This window comes from Macrosteles quadrilineatus, unplaced genomic scaffold (assembly GCF_028750875.1).
Source record: "Macrosteles quadrilineatus isolate MER2022 unplaced genomic scaffold, UCM_ALF_1.0 Scaffold_1__1_contigs__length_201487025, whole genome shotgun sequence".
Classification (NCBI taxonomy): Eukaryota; Metazoa; Arthropoda; class Insecta; order Hemiptera; family Cicadellidae; genus Macrosteles; species Macrosteles quadrilineatus.
The window spans coordinates 191,479,442-191,498,690 of NW_026542594.1; the positions used below are offsets into that span (position 1 = coordinate 191,479,442).

Below are 19,249 nucleotides of genomic sequence, written 5' to 3' on the forward strand. Positions count from 1 at the left end.
GTTTTACAAAGCTCAGCTGTTCAATGATTAAAGAGCTCAAATAACTTTAGTATTTTTGAGTTAATTTAGTTGATAAGCTAATTAAGCCTATACTGAGATAAAATTTCAAACCCTTCGATTTTTTCACTTTTACCAAATATGCTAATGTTTTGTTTTAGTTTTGTTTTGTGTTTTGTAAACGTGTTTTGATACTTAATGTTCTCAAAACGATATGTTCTGAGATTTATGTTTTATCATGTTTTATTTACAGAGTAGACATGTAATTTGATCTAAGGCGTTGATTAAACAAATTAAAAACCGATTAAGGTATTATTTGTATCTAAATTTTGAATCCAAATATTCAAATCAGGAAAAAACCCTCCAGTAATTTAGTGTATCTTTAATTTGACGTATACTACTGTATAAGAATTATACTCACCAGTAGTATTTGTATTTTAGAGGAGGACTTGTGACACCCGGGGAACTTACGAAATATTAATAATAGTGGTACTGTACAATTAAAATTACAATGGACGGGAAAGATACGATATTTTGGAATACTCTTTGAAATAAGGCGTGGGCAGCCCTGGGGGCTGTTTACGTTTTTTCTGATAAAATAATAAAATTTGATGACAACTTTTTACAAATACTTTTTATATAAAAAGACGGAGAAGTCCACAACACCGACACAATACTTGCTCAAGACCTCTCGACATCTCGGAGTGTTACAATTTGGGCTCAATCTCACCTTCCTTCTTTCATTTAGGTTTTTGTTCCTCTTAAATTGCCTTTGTTCCAAATTTAATCAGCTTCTCTAGCATGTATTGTTCTCTTCTGGCTCGAGTCTTAATTAAATGTTGTCAAATTTGTTGAATCATAGATTGTCGAAATTTGATCCGTGTCTCTATTTCTGTAATGTTTAATGTAACTGTTTTATTAGTCATCATCATTTAAAAATTGACTATATGGACAAATAAAGAGTTTTTTTTAAACATTTAATTACTGTACAAAATCTCAAACTACGTCACTCGTCTATTATTTAACTATTGAGCCTTCCTATGCAGAATCATCTTATTTGTGTCTTATTTTAATGAAAGTAATTTTATTTACATAGATACTAAATAAAATGTTTATTTAAGTGTCAATATAAAATATACCATGAATTTGGTACTTACTAAAAGTAAAAGTCTTTTAATTCCATTGTACAGCAATCGCAAGGTTGAAAGTGAAAATTAACTATAAAAAATGTTGCAGAGGATAAAGTTTAACGAATAATTTGTCCTATAAATGTCAATTAAATGACAAATAACAGATTAATTCAAATAAACAACAGATTTCACACTAACAATAAAACTTATTTCTTGAAATCTCACCGAGCCTATATACATTTTTACCCCATAAAATTACATATTCATGAACTCTTATGTTTGTACTTAAAATCAAAGAGTAAATGTAAATCCATAAAAAAAAACAAAAATGTGATTATATTTAAGCTTATTGGACATTAAAAACTACACATCAAAAGATATATTTGAGATTTTACATGCGAATGATTAAACATACTCTTCTGTAAATTTACGACTCTTTTGTACAGGCTTAAGTGTACGGTACGTTTATACCGGGTAAAGCTTTGGTGCGTTGATGTCATTTATTTAATTATTTTTATTTCCACTTTGAAAAAATTAAGCTAGTCACATAGAAGTAATAACGGGCACACACAATACACTTACAATTCTACAATTGCACGAAGAGTAATACTGTACTTGTAGTATCATTGAGAAACTTTTTATGTCCTAGGACGCTAGGCCCAAAAAGCCAAGCATAACTTTTTTAAATATTACTTCAGGCCTAGAGGTTGTGAAATTTTTACTTTGATAAATCCGTTTGATTTGGCAGGATTTGAACCCGTCCCGGGGGACCGACTAAGGGACCGAAGTCCATAGCTGTACTACTAGACCACCCCATCCATTCAGCAACTTACCATCCTCCAGAGTCCTAACAGTCCTCGAGTTAGACGGTCGACCGTCGATGTGCTTGTAGAAAGGGACGAGGAAGAACTGGTAGCGGGTGTAAGGCATCAGACCTGTCACTATGAAGCCTGACGTGTCTCCAGCATGAAGGACCGTGAGAGCGTTGGTCGTCTTGGATCTGACGTCGAGACCCCGGGAGTAGATGTACACTCCCTCCACGAAGTCGGAGATCAGTATCTGGAGACAGAGACATGTTATAGTCTGTATGATGAAACCTGTCACTATGAAGCCTGACGTGTCTCCAGCGTGGAGGACCGTGAGAGCGTTGGTCGTCTTGGATCTGACGTCGAGACCTCGGGAGTAGATGTACACCCCCTCCACAAAGTCGGAGATCAGTATCTGGAGACAGAGACATGTTATAGTCTGTATGATGAAACCTGTCACTATGAAGCCTGACGTGTCTCCAGCGTGGAGGACCGTGAGAGCGTTGGTCGTCTTGGATCTGACGTCGAGACCCCGGGAGTAGATGTACACTCCCTCCACGAAGTCGGAGATCAGTATCTGGAGACAGAGACATGTTATAATCTGTATGATGTAACCTGTCACTATGAAGCCTGACGTGTCTCCAGCATGGAGGACCGTGAGAGCGTTGGTCGTCTTGGATCTGACGTCGAGACCCCGGGAGTAGATGTACACTCCCTCTACAAAGTCGGAGATCAGTATCTGGAGGCAGAGACATGTTATAGTCTGTATGATGAAACCTGTCACTATGAAGCCTGACGTGTCTCCGGCGTGGAGGACCGTGAGAGCGTTGGTCGTCTTGGATCTGACGTCAAGACCCCGCGAGTAGATGTACACTCCCTCCACAAAGTCAGAGATCAGTATCTGGAGACAGAGACATGTTATAGTCTGTATGATGAAACCTGTCACTATGAAGCCTGACGTGTCTCCGGCGTGGAGGACCGTGAGAGCGTTGGTCGTCTTGGATCTGACGTCAAGACCCCGCGAGTAGATGTACACTCCCTCCACGAAGTCGGAGATCAGTATCTGGAGACAGAGACATGTTATAGTCTATATGATCAGACCTGTCACTATGAAGCCTGACGAGTCTCCTGCGTGGAGAACCGTGAGAGCGTTGGTCGTCTTGGATCTGACGTCAAGACCTCGGGAGTAGATGTACACTCCCTCGACAAAGTCGGAGATCAGTATCTGGAGACAGAGACATGTTATAGTCTGTATGATGAAACCTGTCACTATGAAGCCTGACGTGTCTCCAGCGTGGAGGACCGTGAGGGCGTTGGTCGTCTTGGATCTGACGTCAAGACCTCGGGAGTAGATGTACACTCCCTCGACAAAGTCGGAGATCAGTATCTGGAGACAGAGACATGTTATAGTCTGTATGATGTAACCTGTCAATATGAAACCTGACGTTTCTCCAGCGTGGAGGACCGTGAGAGCGTTGGTCATCTTGGATCTAACGTCGAGACCTCGGGAGTAGATGTACACTCCCTCCACGAAGTCGGAGATCAGTATCTGGAGAGAGACATTTTATAGTCTGTATGATGAAACCTGTCTCTTGACCCTCCTGATTTTGGTGCATTCTTCACCCTACCTAAAATATCACGTTAAACAGATTTCAAGTGTAATTAAAAACCATGCATGCTCACCTCCCAGCCTAGCTTGATGGATGTAGAACTGATTGGAAATATAGAGGAGAGCTCCAAGATGTTGCCTGTAGAAAGGGTGGCCATTGCTTCCCTCACTTCCTCAGGCAGATCAGCTGATTGCTCCGGCAGAGTGACGGGGGATGAGAGCGGACTGGCGGGAGAGAACCCGTGGGCGTTCTCAGCTCTGGAACAAGTGATCAAAAACGGGTTTAAACAAACATAACCATTAGAATCGTGCAATTGCAGTAAGGTTATTTTACATAGAGTTTTGTGTGGTTTTAAATCGGGATCATCAATTTTATGAGAAAAATAAGTACAAGAAAAATAATTACAAAAAAGTCAGTTTAAATAAGTACAATACTTATTTCTTCAGTGGCCTCTTTTTTATCAGCCATGAACACCAGTTTATATTTTTACATATCTTGTAAAGTTGAAATTGTCCCAACCATTGGAAAAGAGGGGGTTCAGTTCGAAAAAAAATTATGGTTCGAAATAGCAGTCCGTGATCAATGGGCTTTTATTATCATCATCCTTTGGGGAGACTTTACAGGTTAATGTGAGTCAGGATTCAGGAACTCGGACATTTTCACTTCCCTGAAAAGATTATAGAAACTTAACTGACCTGCAAAGCTTGATCTTTCAGATTTACTTGGCTAGAGCTTCCTGAGGATTTTTCTGTCCCTTATTCGATGGGATTTAAGTATGAGAAACTCCCTCTTAAGTTAAGACCTTAGTTTACCCACCTGACAAGGAAGACGTAGGTCATGTTAGGCAGAAGGTGGTGAAGAGCGTGAGTAGGACCAGGGACCCTGTGAGCCACGGTCACCCATCCCACTGTGTGACCTCCAGGCTCACCACCAACAGGTCGTCCTGACAGTTCCACCTGGAATACAGGAGAAACGTGTTGAAATGGAACATAGGGATTACGGCTGTAGTGTAGCAGGAAGAAAAGTAGTAGGAAAACATTTTGATGTTGTGTGTTTTACTTTGTGTGAATACATTTCTATGGATCATGCAAATTGTTTATCACTATTTTGTTGTGAATTCCAAAATGGCAGAAAAGCATCACACACTTCATCAATTGGTTACAAACTAAAGTTTATGCAATATCTGCCATAGAGATCGACTCTTTGTGCAATATCCTCTGATTAAATATTTACATGAAAGGGGGGATAAAAGTTGACATCGTTAGAATTTCACTGTTGGAGGAGATCACTTTTTTATTTGTTGTTTACAATTTTGTGCGAATCACATCATAATCAGTGGTTAATAATATAGTTTTATTTATTTATTTGGATGGTATGAAACAGTTTGATTGGTCTTAGCAGTTGAAGACTATTCACAAGTAGTTCAATCGAAACCAAACAATTTGATTGTCGTTAAATTGGTTTACAAAAAACACTCTACCTAAGCCCCCATTCGAAACTTAAAACCTTTAACAAAGACCCCACCTGATAGCCTAGAAGGGATGACGATCCTATCTGCGAGTGGCGGCTCCAGGAGAGGGTGACGGAGCTGCGGTGGGCGGCGACCACCAGAGGGCGGCTGGGCGGGCCTGGGAGGGCGGCCAGGGTGGGACTCCTGAAGAACGCTATGTCAGAGTTCCTGAGGGACTCCAACCGCAACTTGGCTGTCCAAGTAGCCTTGCCGTGTTGAGATGCGGCCACACAAGTATAGAGGCCCTCGTCTGTCCGCTGCAGATCTGGGGATTCATAAAGCATACAACTATGAAACATACTTCCCAATTCTTCCTTGGATTTTAAACAGTATAGAAAGCGAAATAAATTTTAATGAAATGATTTCTAAGTAGATAACTGATAGCCAAGACCTTTGTCTTTAACAGTCTCTCGTATTTTGACTGTAAGGGCTGTGGCAGTGTTGACTTCAACGTTTATCCTTTTTCGTTATCTTCGTGTCTGTGTTTTCTTTTAGTTGGTAGCTATTTAATTCTCTTTAGCTACGACTTCTTCAGTGCTTCCCAGTTTGTGTAATAAGCCTGCAATTTTAAGTTCCCTCATCAGATTTCCGACCCCAAATGTAGCGAAACTTGTTTTTTACCATAGTGCGTTCAAACAGCCGTGGCACCTGACGGATTAGGAGAACCCATGGAAACACTTGGGGTCTCCTAATCCCTCAGGTGCCACGGCTGTTTGAACGCACTATAATCAATAAATATTTTTACTGACCTAATCTAGCCATCAATTTCAATGAACAAAGCCAGGAGTGCAATAAAATTTCTAATTGTATTTATATTAATTTAAGTGTACCAATAAAAATCCTTGTTGAAACGCATAGCATGTTGAATGTTACTAGCTGTGTTTAGACAATGGAGAAAGAATAAGACAAATGCATATGAATCCGACAGATGAGTCTATGCTACATAAGATGAATATTGTACCTTCAATGTAAAGAGTGCCATTGTCCAACACAGAGATCCTGGGATGCATCGTGAGCACTGGGGAATGGTCCTTGTACCATGTCACTTGTGGTGTTGGCTCACCGCGAACCTGTCAAACAGTAGATTCAGGGCAAAGGAATAAAATGTGACACACTCTTAATGACTGATGTATTCGATACTTCAATCAAAGATTGGGAAAATTAATTACCACAGCACAAGAGAGAAAAATCACGATTGACAGAAGAACCGGTCGCTCTTCCTGAATGTTAGTGTGTAGATTTTTCTATAGGCTTACTAATAAAGCTACTAATTTTTACGCTGAGTAATTCATCTCGCCTTTAATTTAGAGCCTCGATATTATAAATAATGGCTTCTTATTTTATGTATGTCTTGTACTAGAGTCATTATTCTTTCCAAGTGAAATTCTAATATAGGGGGCATGCAATTCGTCCGACAAGCCACTTTGTCGACAAGCCAATCGAGCAAGTGACACGCCGGTCAAATGGTTGCCTCCTAAATTCAATCAAAATTTTAATTAGTGGTCAAAAAATGGTTAAATTATAATCTTAGAAACCTAATTAGCAACAAAGTCGGCAAATAATATTTCTGAACCATTTTTGGACAACTCGAATGACTAACCTCGCACTGAAAGCTGGCCTCCGTCTCCAAAGGAAGTGTCTGGTTGGCCGGGCCGAGGACGATGACCGGAGGAGGATGAAACCCTTGAGTCACCGTCAGTCTGGCAGCCCAGCTGTCAGAGCCGGCGGAGTTGATGGCGTTACATACCACCCCGAGGCCGGTGTCGTTTCTGGTTACCTCCTAAAAAATGTAAGTTGTAGATTTGGAAAAGAATATGTTTTTAAAATAATCAAACTCTTAAGACGATCTTTTAAGAGTCGTGGCTTTTTGGTGTAGCGTTGACACCTTTTACATATCATCACAGTGGTGTATGGAGAACTTCTCTATAAAAAAATCTCATTAAATTTCTTTGACAAATAGTAACCTAAAAAAGGTGTTTCAATGAGACAACGAACTTTTTCTGTCCCCCCTCAAAAAATAGTATTTTCATTTTAGTTCTTGATTAGTTTACTACCTATTTTTGGCCGAAATGCTAAGTCCATTTAAGTTTTGTGGCAAGTATCCTTATCCGTTCAGGCAAATGTTCTCTTCTTATTAATTTACATCTTGTACCACAGCTTACTTTTATAAAACGAAGTCCATGTAACCCAAAATTTAAAAAAAATGTTGTCAAGTTCTCTTTACTTGTCTTACCTGCACTGAGAGTACGTTGATCCCGTCGGTTCCTAGGGATGCGGTGAACCTTCCAGCAGTCTCCCCCGGGAACAGCAACACCCTGGACCCCTGGACGGTCCAGAACACCGAAGGAGAAGGTTTTCCCTGCGCCTCACACTGGAACTGCGCCGTTTCTCCTGTGGCGACGGTCAACTCCTCGGGTCGCGAAATGATCGCCGGTGGTGCTGCGAACATGGTGATGAAATAACTTAATCAAACTTGATAGATACTGAAAACCCGCGATTTGAAGACTAAGATTTGCTAATGGCTTATAATGGAAAAAATATTGTTTAAAATTCACAAAATTATACCCCGACCTGTACGAGATGTGATGGATCTTTAAAACAATTCCCATTGGGTGGGAGCGAGCTGAAAGTAGTGGTTAGAGTGCGGGACTTCAGTAAAACAGTAAACAAGTGTAAACTAAGTCATGGCCCTCCCTTTCCATTTTCCCACACTGGCAGGCTCAACACCCGAATTTGTACCTACCACGTGGAAACTCTTTTCATTGTAAATATATAACAAAAATGCATTATAAAATAATACAACACATAAAATACATGCACTAATATATGTCTTATTGTTTCAGATTCATAAAAACGATTCAGAACGATTTCAGATTCATAGACTATAGTGTCTACGATTAAAAATACAATTTAACACAAGATAAATGAGGCTTCATGATTGTAAGTCAAGCCTGATTAGTAGATATAATATGATGGTTTTACCTCACTTTCGGCGTTTTAGAGGCACTTTTTATAGGGGAAAAATGAGAAAAATTAGTGGCTCATTTTTTTGGCCACTTTTTTAAAGACCCAGCTCTCGACCTATACACCCCTATATAAACTTTCTACTTTTTTAATACTAAAAAACACGTCTGGAATATGGCTCATTTTTTTTGGCCACCCGGCTCTCGTCCAATACAAGCCCATACAAATGTTCAAACTCCATTAAAATTTCAAATCCACATCCATTCCTATGTATATTCTCAAAATCATGCGAGGTTTGTGCGTGAACTCGGGCACGCTTATGGCTATGCGTAAACTATGCCCGACTCAAATGAATGACTGTGAGTGTAACCTAATGACCCCAATCAAAACCAATTGTCAACATTCTCTGTCTGTCTGGTGCCAGTCTGTCTGGGGCAGGTTTAGACAATTACCAAATATGTTTGATTGATTGACCTCAATTATTCAATTGTTCAATTTCAGTTTGTTCAATTTCCATTGTTAAGTTCTAAATTAATTTAGACAATTTTGTGGTATATAAGGGGGGCATTCTATGGAATCATCACTCACTCTTCCACCTGGATCTTCTTGTTTTGGTAAGTCTTTGACATCTAAGCTAGACTATTGTAATATGTTGTCGCGTGTCGGGTCATGGGATCAATTGGTGACGTAATTGATGCTTGTACTCGTACTCTGTATTTCTTTTAACTTAGGAGTGTAGCTAATTTCCCGAGTCCATTTTTAAAAACTTAGCTGAATTGAGTCACTAAGGAACTTGTAAAAAATGTATATAAGTCTATTTTTAAACACTTAGAGTATTTTGAACAGTCACCAAGGAACTTAAAATGTATATAAATCTATTTTTAAACACTTAGAGTATTTTGAACAGTCACTAAGGAACTTAAAATGTATATAAGTCTATTTTTAAAAACTTAGCCAAATTCACTCACGGGGGGACTTTGAGTCAAAAGTTTGCACAAGTTATTATTTCAAAACTTAGCCAAACTTCACTCACCGGGGGACTTTGATTCAAAATGTGTATAAGTTATTATTTAAAAACTTAGCCGAATTATACTCACTATATAATTTTGTCAAGTCCCTTTTAACATAGGTAACATAGTCTTCTCTATAACTAACACTCACTCTGTATATATGTAGACTCAGCAATCTGAATTGCTAAAAAGTATTTTTATTTAAGATTTTGGATTTAGTTTTGATTTAGAAAATTACAATTGCCAAATCTTATTGTATGAAATTGTTTTGAATATTAAAATTTAAAATTCTGATTTAAATTATTATTTCCCATTAATTGAAATTGTCTAAAATGTAATTTCCACCAATTGTTTTTTTAGTTACATGTCAACTGTGTGCTGCTTCTCTATCCAAAAAAGTAACTTATTTTGTTATTACTATTTTTAAGCGAGTCAAAAATATATACAAGTTATTATTTAAAAACTTAGCCAAATTCACTCACCGGGGGACTTTGAGTCAATAGTGTGCACAAGTTATTATTTAAAAACTTAGCCAAATTCACTCACGGGGGGACTTTGAGTCAATAGTGTGCACAAGTTATTATTTAAAAACTTAGCCAAATTCACTTACGGGGGGACTTCAAATCAAAAGTGTGTACATGTTATTTTTTTAAACTTAGCCAAATTTACTCACCGGGGGACTTTGAGTCAATAGTGTGCATAAGTTATTATTTAAAAACTTATCCAAATTCACTCATGGGGGGGGGACTTTGAGTCAAAAATGTACATACAAGTTATTATTTAAAAACTTAGCCGAATTATACTCACTATATAATTTTGTCAAGTCCCCTTTAAAATAGGTATTACTCACTCTGTATATATGTAGACTCAGCAATCTGAATTGCTAAAAAGTATTTTTTATTTAAGATTTTGGATTTAGTTTTGATTTAGAAAATTACAATTGCCAAATCTTATTGTATGAGATTGTTTTGAATATTAAAATATAAAATTCTGATTCAAATTATTATTTCTCATTAATTTAAATTGTCAAAATATAATTTCTCCTGTATAGAAGATGCCAACCTAGTTTTTTAGTTACATATATAAAAATGAAGACTACATGTCAACATTGTTTCGCATCCCTCTCCAAAAAAAGCAACCTTATTCGCCACTACAATTTAAAACATCAAATGAAGGTATGTAAACTGTGTGATTTAATCTGTGATAATAATGTGGCTCTAAAATCTCATATATTACAAAGTCACAAGACTTGTAATTTCTGTAAAAGAAATGTTGTTGGCCATTTTAAAAGACATGTAAATTCTTGTAACAAATGTCCATATACAATGATTAAATTTGTTGGTGAATTGATTAAAACTGAACTTAAAAGTACTCTTCAGTCTTGTCCTCTACCGATAAAATGGACTTTAGTAAGGAGAATCAAATTTATAAAATATACAATAGATCAAAATGGAAAATTAGTTAATGAGAAAGAATGTATTGCAGATTTCAGAAGCCTTACTATCCTTACCATTGAGAAGAGAGATTTAAAGCCTCAAATTGAAAATGCTCTTTTAAAGATTGACGCTTCCATGCACAAATATCAAGCGGAAGGTAGTGGATGGATATATGACCACACTAAATATTGGCAGTTGCACGTTTACAAGTACAAGCCCCTAACTCCAACGTCATATATCCCCACACCAAAAAGTATTCAATCAAAACATGCAATTTTAAATATAAAGAATTCTGACAATAAATGCTTCCTTTGGTCAATTTTAGCAGCTTTATATCCAAGGAATGCAAAAAATGCTGAAAGGGTATCGAAATATGCACCCTATGAAAATCAGTTAAATATGACAAACATAAAATATCCCGTAAAAATATCTGACATAGATCAATTTGAAAAAAGGAATAATATAAGTGTTAATGTATTTGGAGTTGAAGACCAACAATTTATATATCCATTAAAAACCACCAAACTAAATAGTAATACTCATATAGATTTATTATTATTACAAGAAGGTCGTAAATCACATTACTGTTTAATTCGTGATTTTGATAGGTTAATGTTTTACTCTACAAAACATAACAATAAGAAGTATTTTTGCAAGTTTTGTTTACAACATTTTTACACCAAAGATAAATTAGAACATCATATAACATATTGTAAAAACTTTGATGCACAAAGAGTGGAAATGTCTAAACAAGATACATTACAATTTAAAAACTATAAATATCAACTTAAAGCCCCATTTGTGATTTATGCAGATTTTGAGTGCTTTATAAACTCCAATATACATATTCCATCGGGATTTGCATTTGTAGTAGTAAAAGATTCTAAGATTATTTCTGAAGTGTTATATAGTGGTGCAAATGTTATGGATGTGTTTTTCGAAAGATTATTTGAGACTTATGATTTTATTAAAAGTCAAATGGCGATATATATTCCCCTTGTAATGACTCCTGAGCAAGAGGCATCTTTCCAAAACTCAACACATTGTCACATTTGCGAAAAGCCCCTATATTTTGATAGGGTACGAGAACATTGTCATTCAAATGGCCAATACCGTGGAGCTGCCCACAATGATTGTAATTTAAACTATAAAGTAACAAAGAAAATACCAGTATTCTTCCATAACTTGAAAAATTACGATGGACATTTAATAATGCAACACTTGGGAAAATATAATCGTAAATTAAATTGCATAGCCAAAGATATGGAAAAGTACATTTCATTCTCTGTTGATGATTTAGTATTTTTAGATTCCTATAACTTTCTGTCCCTTCCATTATACAAATTAGCTTCCAATTTAAATACATTTAGATTCATAGACAATCCACTACTACAACGTAAAGGCGTATTTCCTTATGAATACATGACAGGACCAGATAAGTTTGCAGAGTCTCTACCTCCAATTGAAAAATTTTTACAGTACTTTAACTAAAGAACATATCTCTCCCATCGAATATGAACATGCAAAACATGTCTGGACCCATTTTAATATAAACAATTTACAAGAATATCATGATTTATATCTTAAAACAGATGTATTGCTACTGGCTGATGTGTTTGAGACATTTAGAGACCTGTGTTTAAAAGATTACAAACTTGACCCCGTACATATGTATTCACTTCCAGGACTAACATGGGAAGCCTGTCTTAGAATGACTGGTATAAAATTACAATTATTTCAAGATATTGACATGCATTTGTTCATAGAAAGTGCAATCAGAGGAGGAGTCAGTATGATTTCCACACGTTACGCTAAAGCCAATAATAGATATATGGGCGAACATTATGATCCCAATCAAGAAAGTGTGTATTTAATATATTTAGATTGTAACTCGCTATACTCCACAGCTATGTGTGAGACACTACCCGTGGATGGATTTCGTTGGACGAATGAGATAGACTACAAATACAATCAAAATGATGAGTTTGGATATATTTTAGAAGTTGATTTAAAATATGATAAAAGCTTACACGATTTACATAATGACTATCCATTAGCACCTGAGAAAATGAATGGCAAATTAATACCTAATTTAAATAACAAAACTAAATATATTTTACATTATAAAGCATTAAAAAAATATGAGGAATTGGGTTTAGTTGCTACAAAATACCATAGAATTTTAAAATTTAGACAGTCCAAATGGCTTGCACCCTATATTAATTTTAATATTGAAAAACGCAAATGTGCTAAAAATGATTTTGAAAAAGACTTTTATAAATTGTTAAATAATAGTCTTTTTGGTCGAACAATTATGAACCAACGCAAGTTTCGTGATATATATCTCAAGGATGAGTCACTATTAACTAAATATGTCACTAATCCAAGGTTTGACTGTAGCAAAAAGTTCGATAACAATTTACATGCTATACATTTAAATAAATTAGTTGTAAAGTTTAATAAACCTATATATTTGGGAATGACCATTTTGGATATTAGTAAAGTAATAATGTATGATTTCCACTATAATTATATGTCAAAATTTAAGAATAAAAGATTTCTAATGACAGATACAGATTCTTTAATGTATTCTATAGTTACAGAGGATTTTTACAAGGAAATAGAATGTGACTTACACTATTTTGATACCTCTGGATATAGTAAAGACCATTTCTTATACTCTGATAAAAATAAAAAAGTCACAGGCAAGTTTAAAGACGAATTAGATGGTCATATTATGTATGAATATTGTGGTTTAAGACCAAAGTTATATTCTTATATTCCTCTAAAATGGTTATATGAAGAAGACAAACAAGCTTTAGAGGTGAAGAAAGCTAAAGGAGCTGATGGTGCTACAGTTAAACATCTCCTTAGACATCAACATTATTTGAACTGTCTTGCCACTGGGCAAGATTACTATGAGAATGTGACAAGAATTAAATCTACAAATCATCATCTTCAAACCTTAACTATGAATAAGAAAGTACTATCGTTTGACGATGACAAGAGGTTTATTCTGGAAGATGGTATCAATACTCTTGCACTTGGTCATTATAAAATTGATCAAACATAAATCTATATTTGCCATTATTCTTTAACCTTTCTTTGTCTATTACAAAAAAGCCATATTTAGTTTTATCCCAACATTGATGACAGAGATTTCTAAATTGGTTAAATGAAAAATCATTACCAACATGATTGTTATATACATGTTTTAAATTTAAATCATCTTGTTTAAATAATATTAGGAAATTTACATTATCACGTAAATGTTTATGTACTTTGCTGTAAGATTGACACAAGTAAAAACAGTTAATATTTTTATGTCGACCCATTGAAAAAAATTGTGTAATATTTTGACTATTTATGTCATCAAATACAACAACTGACTGTGATTTTACATCATTTGGTGTGATTTCACAGTCAGTAAACGTGTGTAATTTCACTTCATCACACAAACTAAATATTTCAATTATTTTTTTATATTTTTCTTGTTCTAAAGATTTAGATATTAAATATAAGTTTGTAAATTTTAATCCTTCCTTTTTCACAATTAAATTGTAAATTACAACCGTCTTCCCACTTCCACTTGGACCACAAATAACACATCGAATATTGGTAGGAAATAGACCCAACTTCTTTGGTATATTTTCCTTAGTATGTACTATTTTAAATTTATGTTTTTGTTGAATAAAAGACATTTTTTATATAATAAAAATGGTGAAAAATAATAAGAAAACATGTAAAAAGGGCAAAGGTTTATTCTTAAAGCCTTACAGGGGTCGAGGGTTATTGAATACTCTTATAAATAATCTTCCATTTCCACTTCACATACCATCATATCGGTACTGTGGACCTGGAACGAATATACGTCAAAATTTAGCCAAAAATGTACCTCCAAAAAATAAGCTAGACTCTTATTGTAAAGAGCATGACATATTCTACATGAATAATCCCGATACCGCTGCTCGGAACAAAGCAGACATGAGATTAGCAGACTTAGCTTGGACTAGAGTAACGGCAAATGACGCAAATCTTGCTGAAAGAGCTGCAGCTTATGCGGTGACAAATTTGATGAAGGCAAAAGCAAAAATGGGAATGGGATTAAAATTTAATAAAAAAGATGGACAACTACCAGCTGTTAGAGGCCGCAAAAGACGTGCCTCACTTCCGGGGGGTGTACCTAAAAAACGAGCTAAAAAATCTAACACCAAAAGTAAAAGAGTGCGGAATAGTTAATTTAGACAGTTCATCTGGCACACATTGGACAGCATATCGTAAAAATAAAGATATTGTAATTTATTTTGACCCATTTGGAATCCAACCTCCAAAAGAAGTAATTAAATATTTTGAGGGACATAAAATATTCTATACAACCGATCAAATACAAGATTTAAATAGTTCTATTTGTGGAATTTTATGTTTATCATTCATAAAAATTTTTTGTTTATAAAAATGGATTCATTTACTATAACATTTTCGGGTACAGAGCCAGAGCTAAAGTCAGTGTTCTTTCCTCCCATAGAATTAAATGATGATTATGTAATTGGATTAGTAGATTTTCAAAGTTATAATTCTATATTTAATGTAAAAAAACCACTTAATACTTTAACATATTACAAAGTAGAGAAAAAAACATTACCAAAGGGAGAGATCTTAGTTGATGATTTAAACCAGTTATTAGATGGTAAACTTAAAGTTATAATACATAAGAATGGAGAAGCATTAATTAATACTAAAGTCAAACTTTTATTCAAAGGGCTTATTCCAAAATTAAATCAACTTAAAGGCAACAAATTAACCATTGAAGAAGGTGATGATGTTTTCTATTATGACCACAAAGCTCCAGTTACAATAGAAATTTCTGAAGGAACATATGAGGTGGTTGAGCTTGCAAAGGAAATTCAAAAGCAAATCCCAGACTTTTTCCTTACAGCTAATAATAAAACTATGAAAGCGACATTACTTTCTAGCCACGTGTTTGATTTTACAAAACCATGTTTAGGGTCTGTTTTATTGGGATTTAAAGGTGTTTCTACTCCTGGTGTTCAGTTTGAATCTACAAATAAAATAAACATTAATAATGTAAATGTGATTAGAGTAAAATGTAATATTGCAAACGGGTCCTATTTAAACGGAAACAAATCACACACCATACATAGCTTTTATCCAGAAGCTCCTCCTGGCTACAAAATTATTGAAGTTCCAAGAAATATTATATATTTTCCTGTAAATAAGAGAAGTTTAGATGTTGTCAGTATTACATTTGCCGATCAGCATGACAAGGCAATTGACTTTAATGGAGAAGAAACTACAATTACTTGTCATATAAAAAAGATATGAGAATTTATAAGAATTTATCTATAAGTGTACAAAATGCTAGGTTCCTACGATCAATAGGACTAAAGTTAAAATTTTCTATTAATAAAAATGGAAGATTTTCTAGACGTTACAGGGAAATCCCAATTCGACGATAGTGTGGTTAAAATTACAAATCACTCCTATGTTCCCCACAACACTTTGGCAATAAATAATTCCGATGAAATTCGAATATGTATTAATAATCAAGATTTGCTAACTCTCCCGTGTAGGAGTTATCTGTATATTAAGGGAGAAATTGAAAATCATGATAAAGGTCATTTTATAAATAATGCATTTGCATTCTTATTTGATGAAATTAGATATGAAGTCGCAGGTAAAGAAATAGACATTGTAAGAAACCCAGGAATTTCTAGTCTTATGAAAATATTGAGCTCTTACAATAAAACTACTAAATTGTCAAATGTGGCATTTGATTCTGACACGAATTTAAAAGAGTTCCATAAAAGTGGCAAGTTTAGTACTTGTTTGCCATTAGAACTGTTAATGGGTGTATTTGAGGATTTTAATAAGGTATTAGTAAATGTCAAACAAGAATTGGTGTTAAAAAGATCCAAAAATGATTTGAATTGTATATTAACAACCACTAGTGCTCCAGCCAGTGGTACTGCTGATATGATTCCTAAAATTACACTTAACTCAATTCAATGGGTGATGCCACATGTAATACCATCAGATGGGGAGAAGTTACAATTACAAAAGATGTTACTGCAAAATAAAAATTTGCAAATTGCATTTAGAAGCTTAGAGTTGCATGAACTTCCATCATATCCCAATACTACAAGACATACATGGTCAGTAAAGACATCTTCAAGTTTGGAGAAGCCTAGGTATATTATATTTGGTTTTCAAACAGCTAGGGATAATAGTGCACGAAAAAGAACTGATGAATTTGATCACTGTAAGTTAAAAAATCTCAAAGTATTTCTAAACTCTGAATATTATCCTTATAGTGATTTAAATCTCGACTTTGAAAATGGAGATGTCTCTAAAGCTTATGAGATGTTTATGAGGTTTAGAGAGACTTACTATAATACTATCCCAGATCCTATGATTAGTAGGGCTGAGTTTATGAAGAAATATCCACTAATTGTAATAGACTGTTCTAGACAGAACGAAACAGTGAAGGAAGGAATTGTTGATATTAAATTAGAGATTGAAACTGCAGAAAATGTGCCAGCAAATACATCTGCATATTGTTTGATAATACATGATAAAGTGTTTGAGTACAATCCTTTGTCAAATGAGATAAATAAAATGTAAATAAAAGATGAAAAACATTCAACAAGAATTGGTTGACTCTGCAAATCAAATACGAGAGAAATATAGAGCTTTAAAACGTGGCAAGTTTCTAGAGGCTGAAGAGAGGTTCCAAACATTCCAACCTTTAATAGAGCCATTACAAGAATTTAAAAAAATCGCCAAAACAGAGAGGCCTCGAATGGAGATTCTCCCAATGACTCCATCTAGAATACCAATAATACCAAGATTACAACCATTACAACAATCTACTCCACAGAAATTAGATTTTGGTCTTTTAGCATCAGACTATTTAGGAAATTACCTCAGTAAAAGTAGTATGACAGACACTACATATGGTATTAGACGAGAAGCAAATAAATTTTTTATTGGAAATAAGGAAGTTGATATTGCCAATGATGATGTTACAATTGCAAATAAAACCTACAAGGGGACAAAAGGTTTGTGGCAATTGTTAACTTTAAAAGAACCTGAGGATTATACTCCGGCTGATTTGCAAAATTATAAAGAAATTTTGGAAGCTACAAATGGACATTTAAAGAGTTACAAAGATGGTGCACCAATTTCAAGTAATAGACATACTAAATATCTTAATATAATTAAACCTCTTTTTAAATCTGTTGGTGAAGGTTTGAGACAAGTGACTGGTAAGAAAATAGACTATATTTATTGGGATGATCCTAATGAGCTTGTAGATAGGTTAAGACTTCTTTGGCTAAGTCGCCAAGCCGGTAACTCAGGAGTGGATAATGAAATAGATTCCATTATTGAGGAATTGAGAGAAAGTGGAATTATTTATTAAATAAAAATATGTTTATAGATAAATTTTATCGTTTATATAATCCATATAATAAGCCTGCAGAACCCAGGGCTAGTAGTGAACCTACTTTAAATTTACAAGACGATAGTTGGAATGGTTTAAACCGTAAACTTGGTAATGTTAAAGATGGGGAGTTTGTAGATGATGTATCAACTTTGGGACAGACATTAACTAGAAAAGGTGATGTCTTCTTACAAGGTAAAACTAAATATGAGTTTTTAGAATCCAAGAATAAAAATTGGAATGCTAAAAAACGGAAAATTACTAATGTGGAAAAGGGTGAAAGTTTAGATGATGTGCCCACTTTACAACAGACTTTAATACGAACAGCTGGTGGTACATTTGTACAAGACAATAATAATTATGAATTTTTAGAATCAGAGAATGGTATTTGGAATGCTAAGAAACAGAAAATTACTAATGTGGAAAAGGGTGAAAGTTTAGATGATGTGCCCACTTTACAACAGACTTTAATACGAAAAGAAGATGGTAAATTTGTACAAGACAATAATAATTATGAATTTTTAGAATCAGAGAATGGTGTTTGGAATGCGAAGAAACAGAAAATTAGTAATTTGATGGAAGGTACAGATAGTAAAGATTCTGTGAATGTTTCACAAGTTCCAAAAATGGAAGCAGGCTATTGGAGTTTTAATAGTAAAAGGTTAGTACGTGTTAAACCTGCCATTGATGACACTGACTGTGTTATAAAAGAACAGACTATAACTTTTGATAAAAAAGAAAAATGTTGGGATGCCAAAAAACAATTCATAAGAAATCTACCAGAGGGGGAACATTTGGATGATATTTGTCTAATGTCACAATCTATGCATTATGATGGATCAAAATTTGTATATGGAGAAAAAAAATTTAATTTGATGGAATATAATCCTGATTTATTAGTTGCTGACCCCACATCTTTGAGTGGATTTAAGTATATAGATAATAGACCATATATACCAGAAAACTATGTATTTAAAAGAATGGAAGATAATCTATTGATTGGGGCTAATGGTGATGTATTTAGAGTTACAGGAAAGGATGATGTTATAAAAAATGAATGAAATTGCATACGAACTTCATAAACCTGCAAGAAAGAATTTCATTAGAAGGTCTTTCAAAGTATTAGGTATAAATGAAACCGTACAAATAGATTTAATTGATATGCAAAACTATGCTAGAGAAAATTCTGGCAATAAATATATTTTAACTTTAATAGATACATTTTCTAAAAAAGCTTATGCTGCTCCACTAAAGAATAAGACAGGGTTAGTGGTTACAGAAGCCATTAAAACCATTCTACCAAAGGGGGTTAAAAACATTCAAT

The 19,249-nt window shown here is 34.5% G+C and overlaps 1 protein-coding gene across 1 annotated transcript in view; it reads right to left on the bottom strand.

Annotated features, from left to right (window-relative positions):
- LOC128992754 (roundabout homolog 2-like) overlaps window positions 1–19,249 on the bottom strand; it is a 90,351-nt gene that overhangs the window by 8,428 nt on the left and 62,674 nt on the right. Inside the window, exons 9-15 of the mRNA XM_054416490.1 lie at window positions 7,287–7,492; window positions 6,654–6,833; window positions 6,015–6,123; window positions 5,068–5,318; window positions 4,360–4,499; window positions 3,617–3,800; window positions 1,961–2,186 (exon numbers count right to left, since the gene is read on the bottom strand). Of these exons, the coding sequence (XP_054272465.1) occupies window positions 1,961–2,186; window positions 3,617–3,800; window positions 4,360–4,499; window positions 5,068–5,318; window positions 6,015–6,123; window positions 6,654–6,833; window positions 7,287–7,492 (1,296 nt within the window). The remainder of the gene's footprint in view (window positions 1–1,960; window positions 2,187–3,616; window positions 3,801–4,359; window positions 4,500–5,067; window positions 5,319–6,014; window positions 6,124–6,653; window positions 6,834–7,286; window positions 7,493–19,249) is intronic.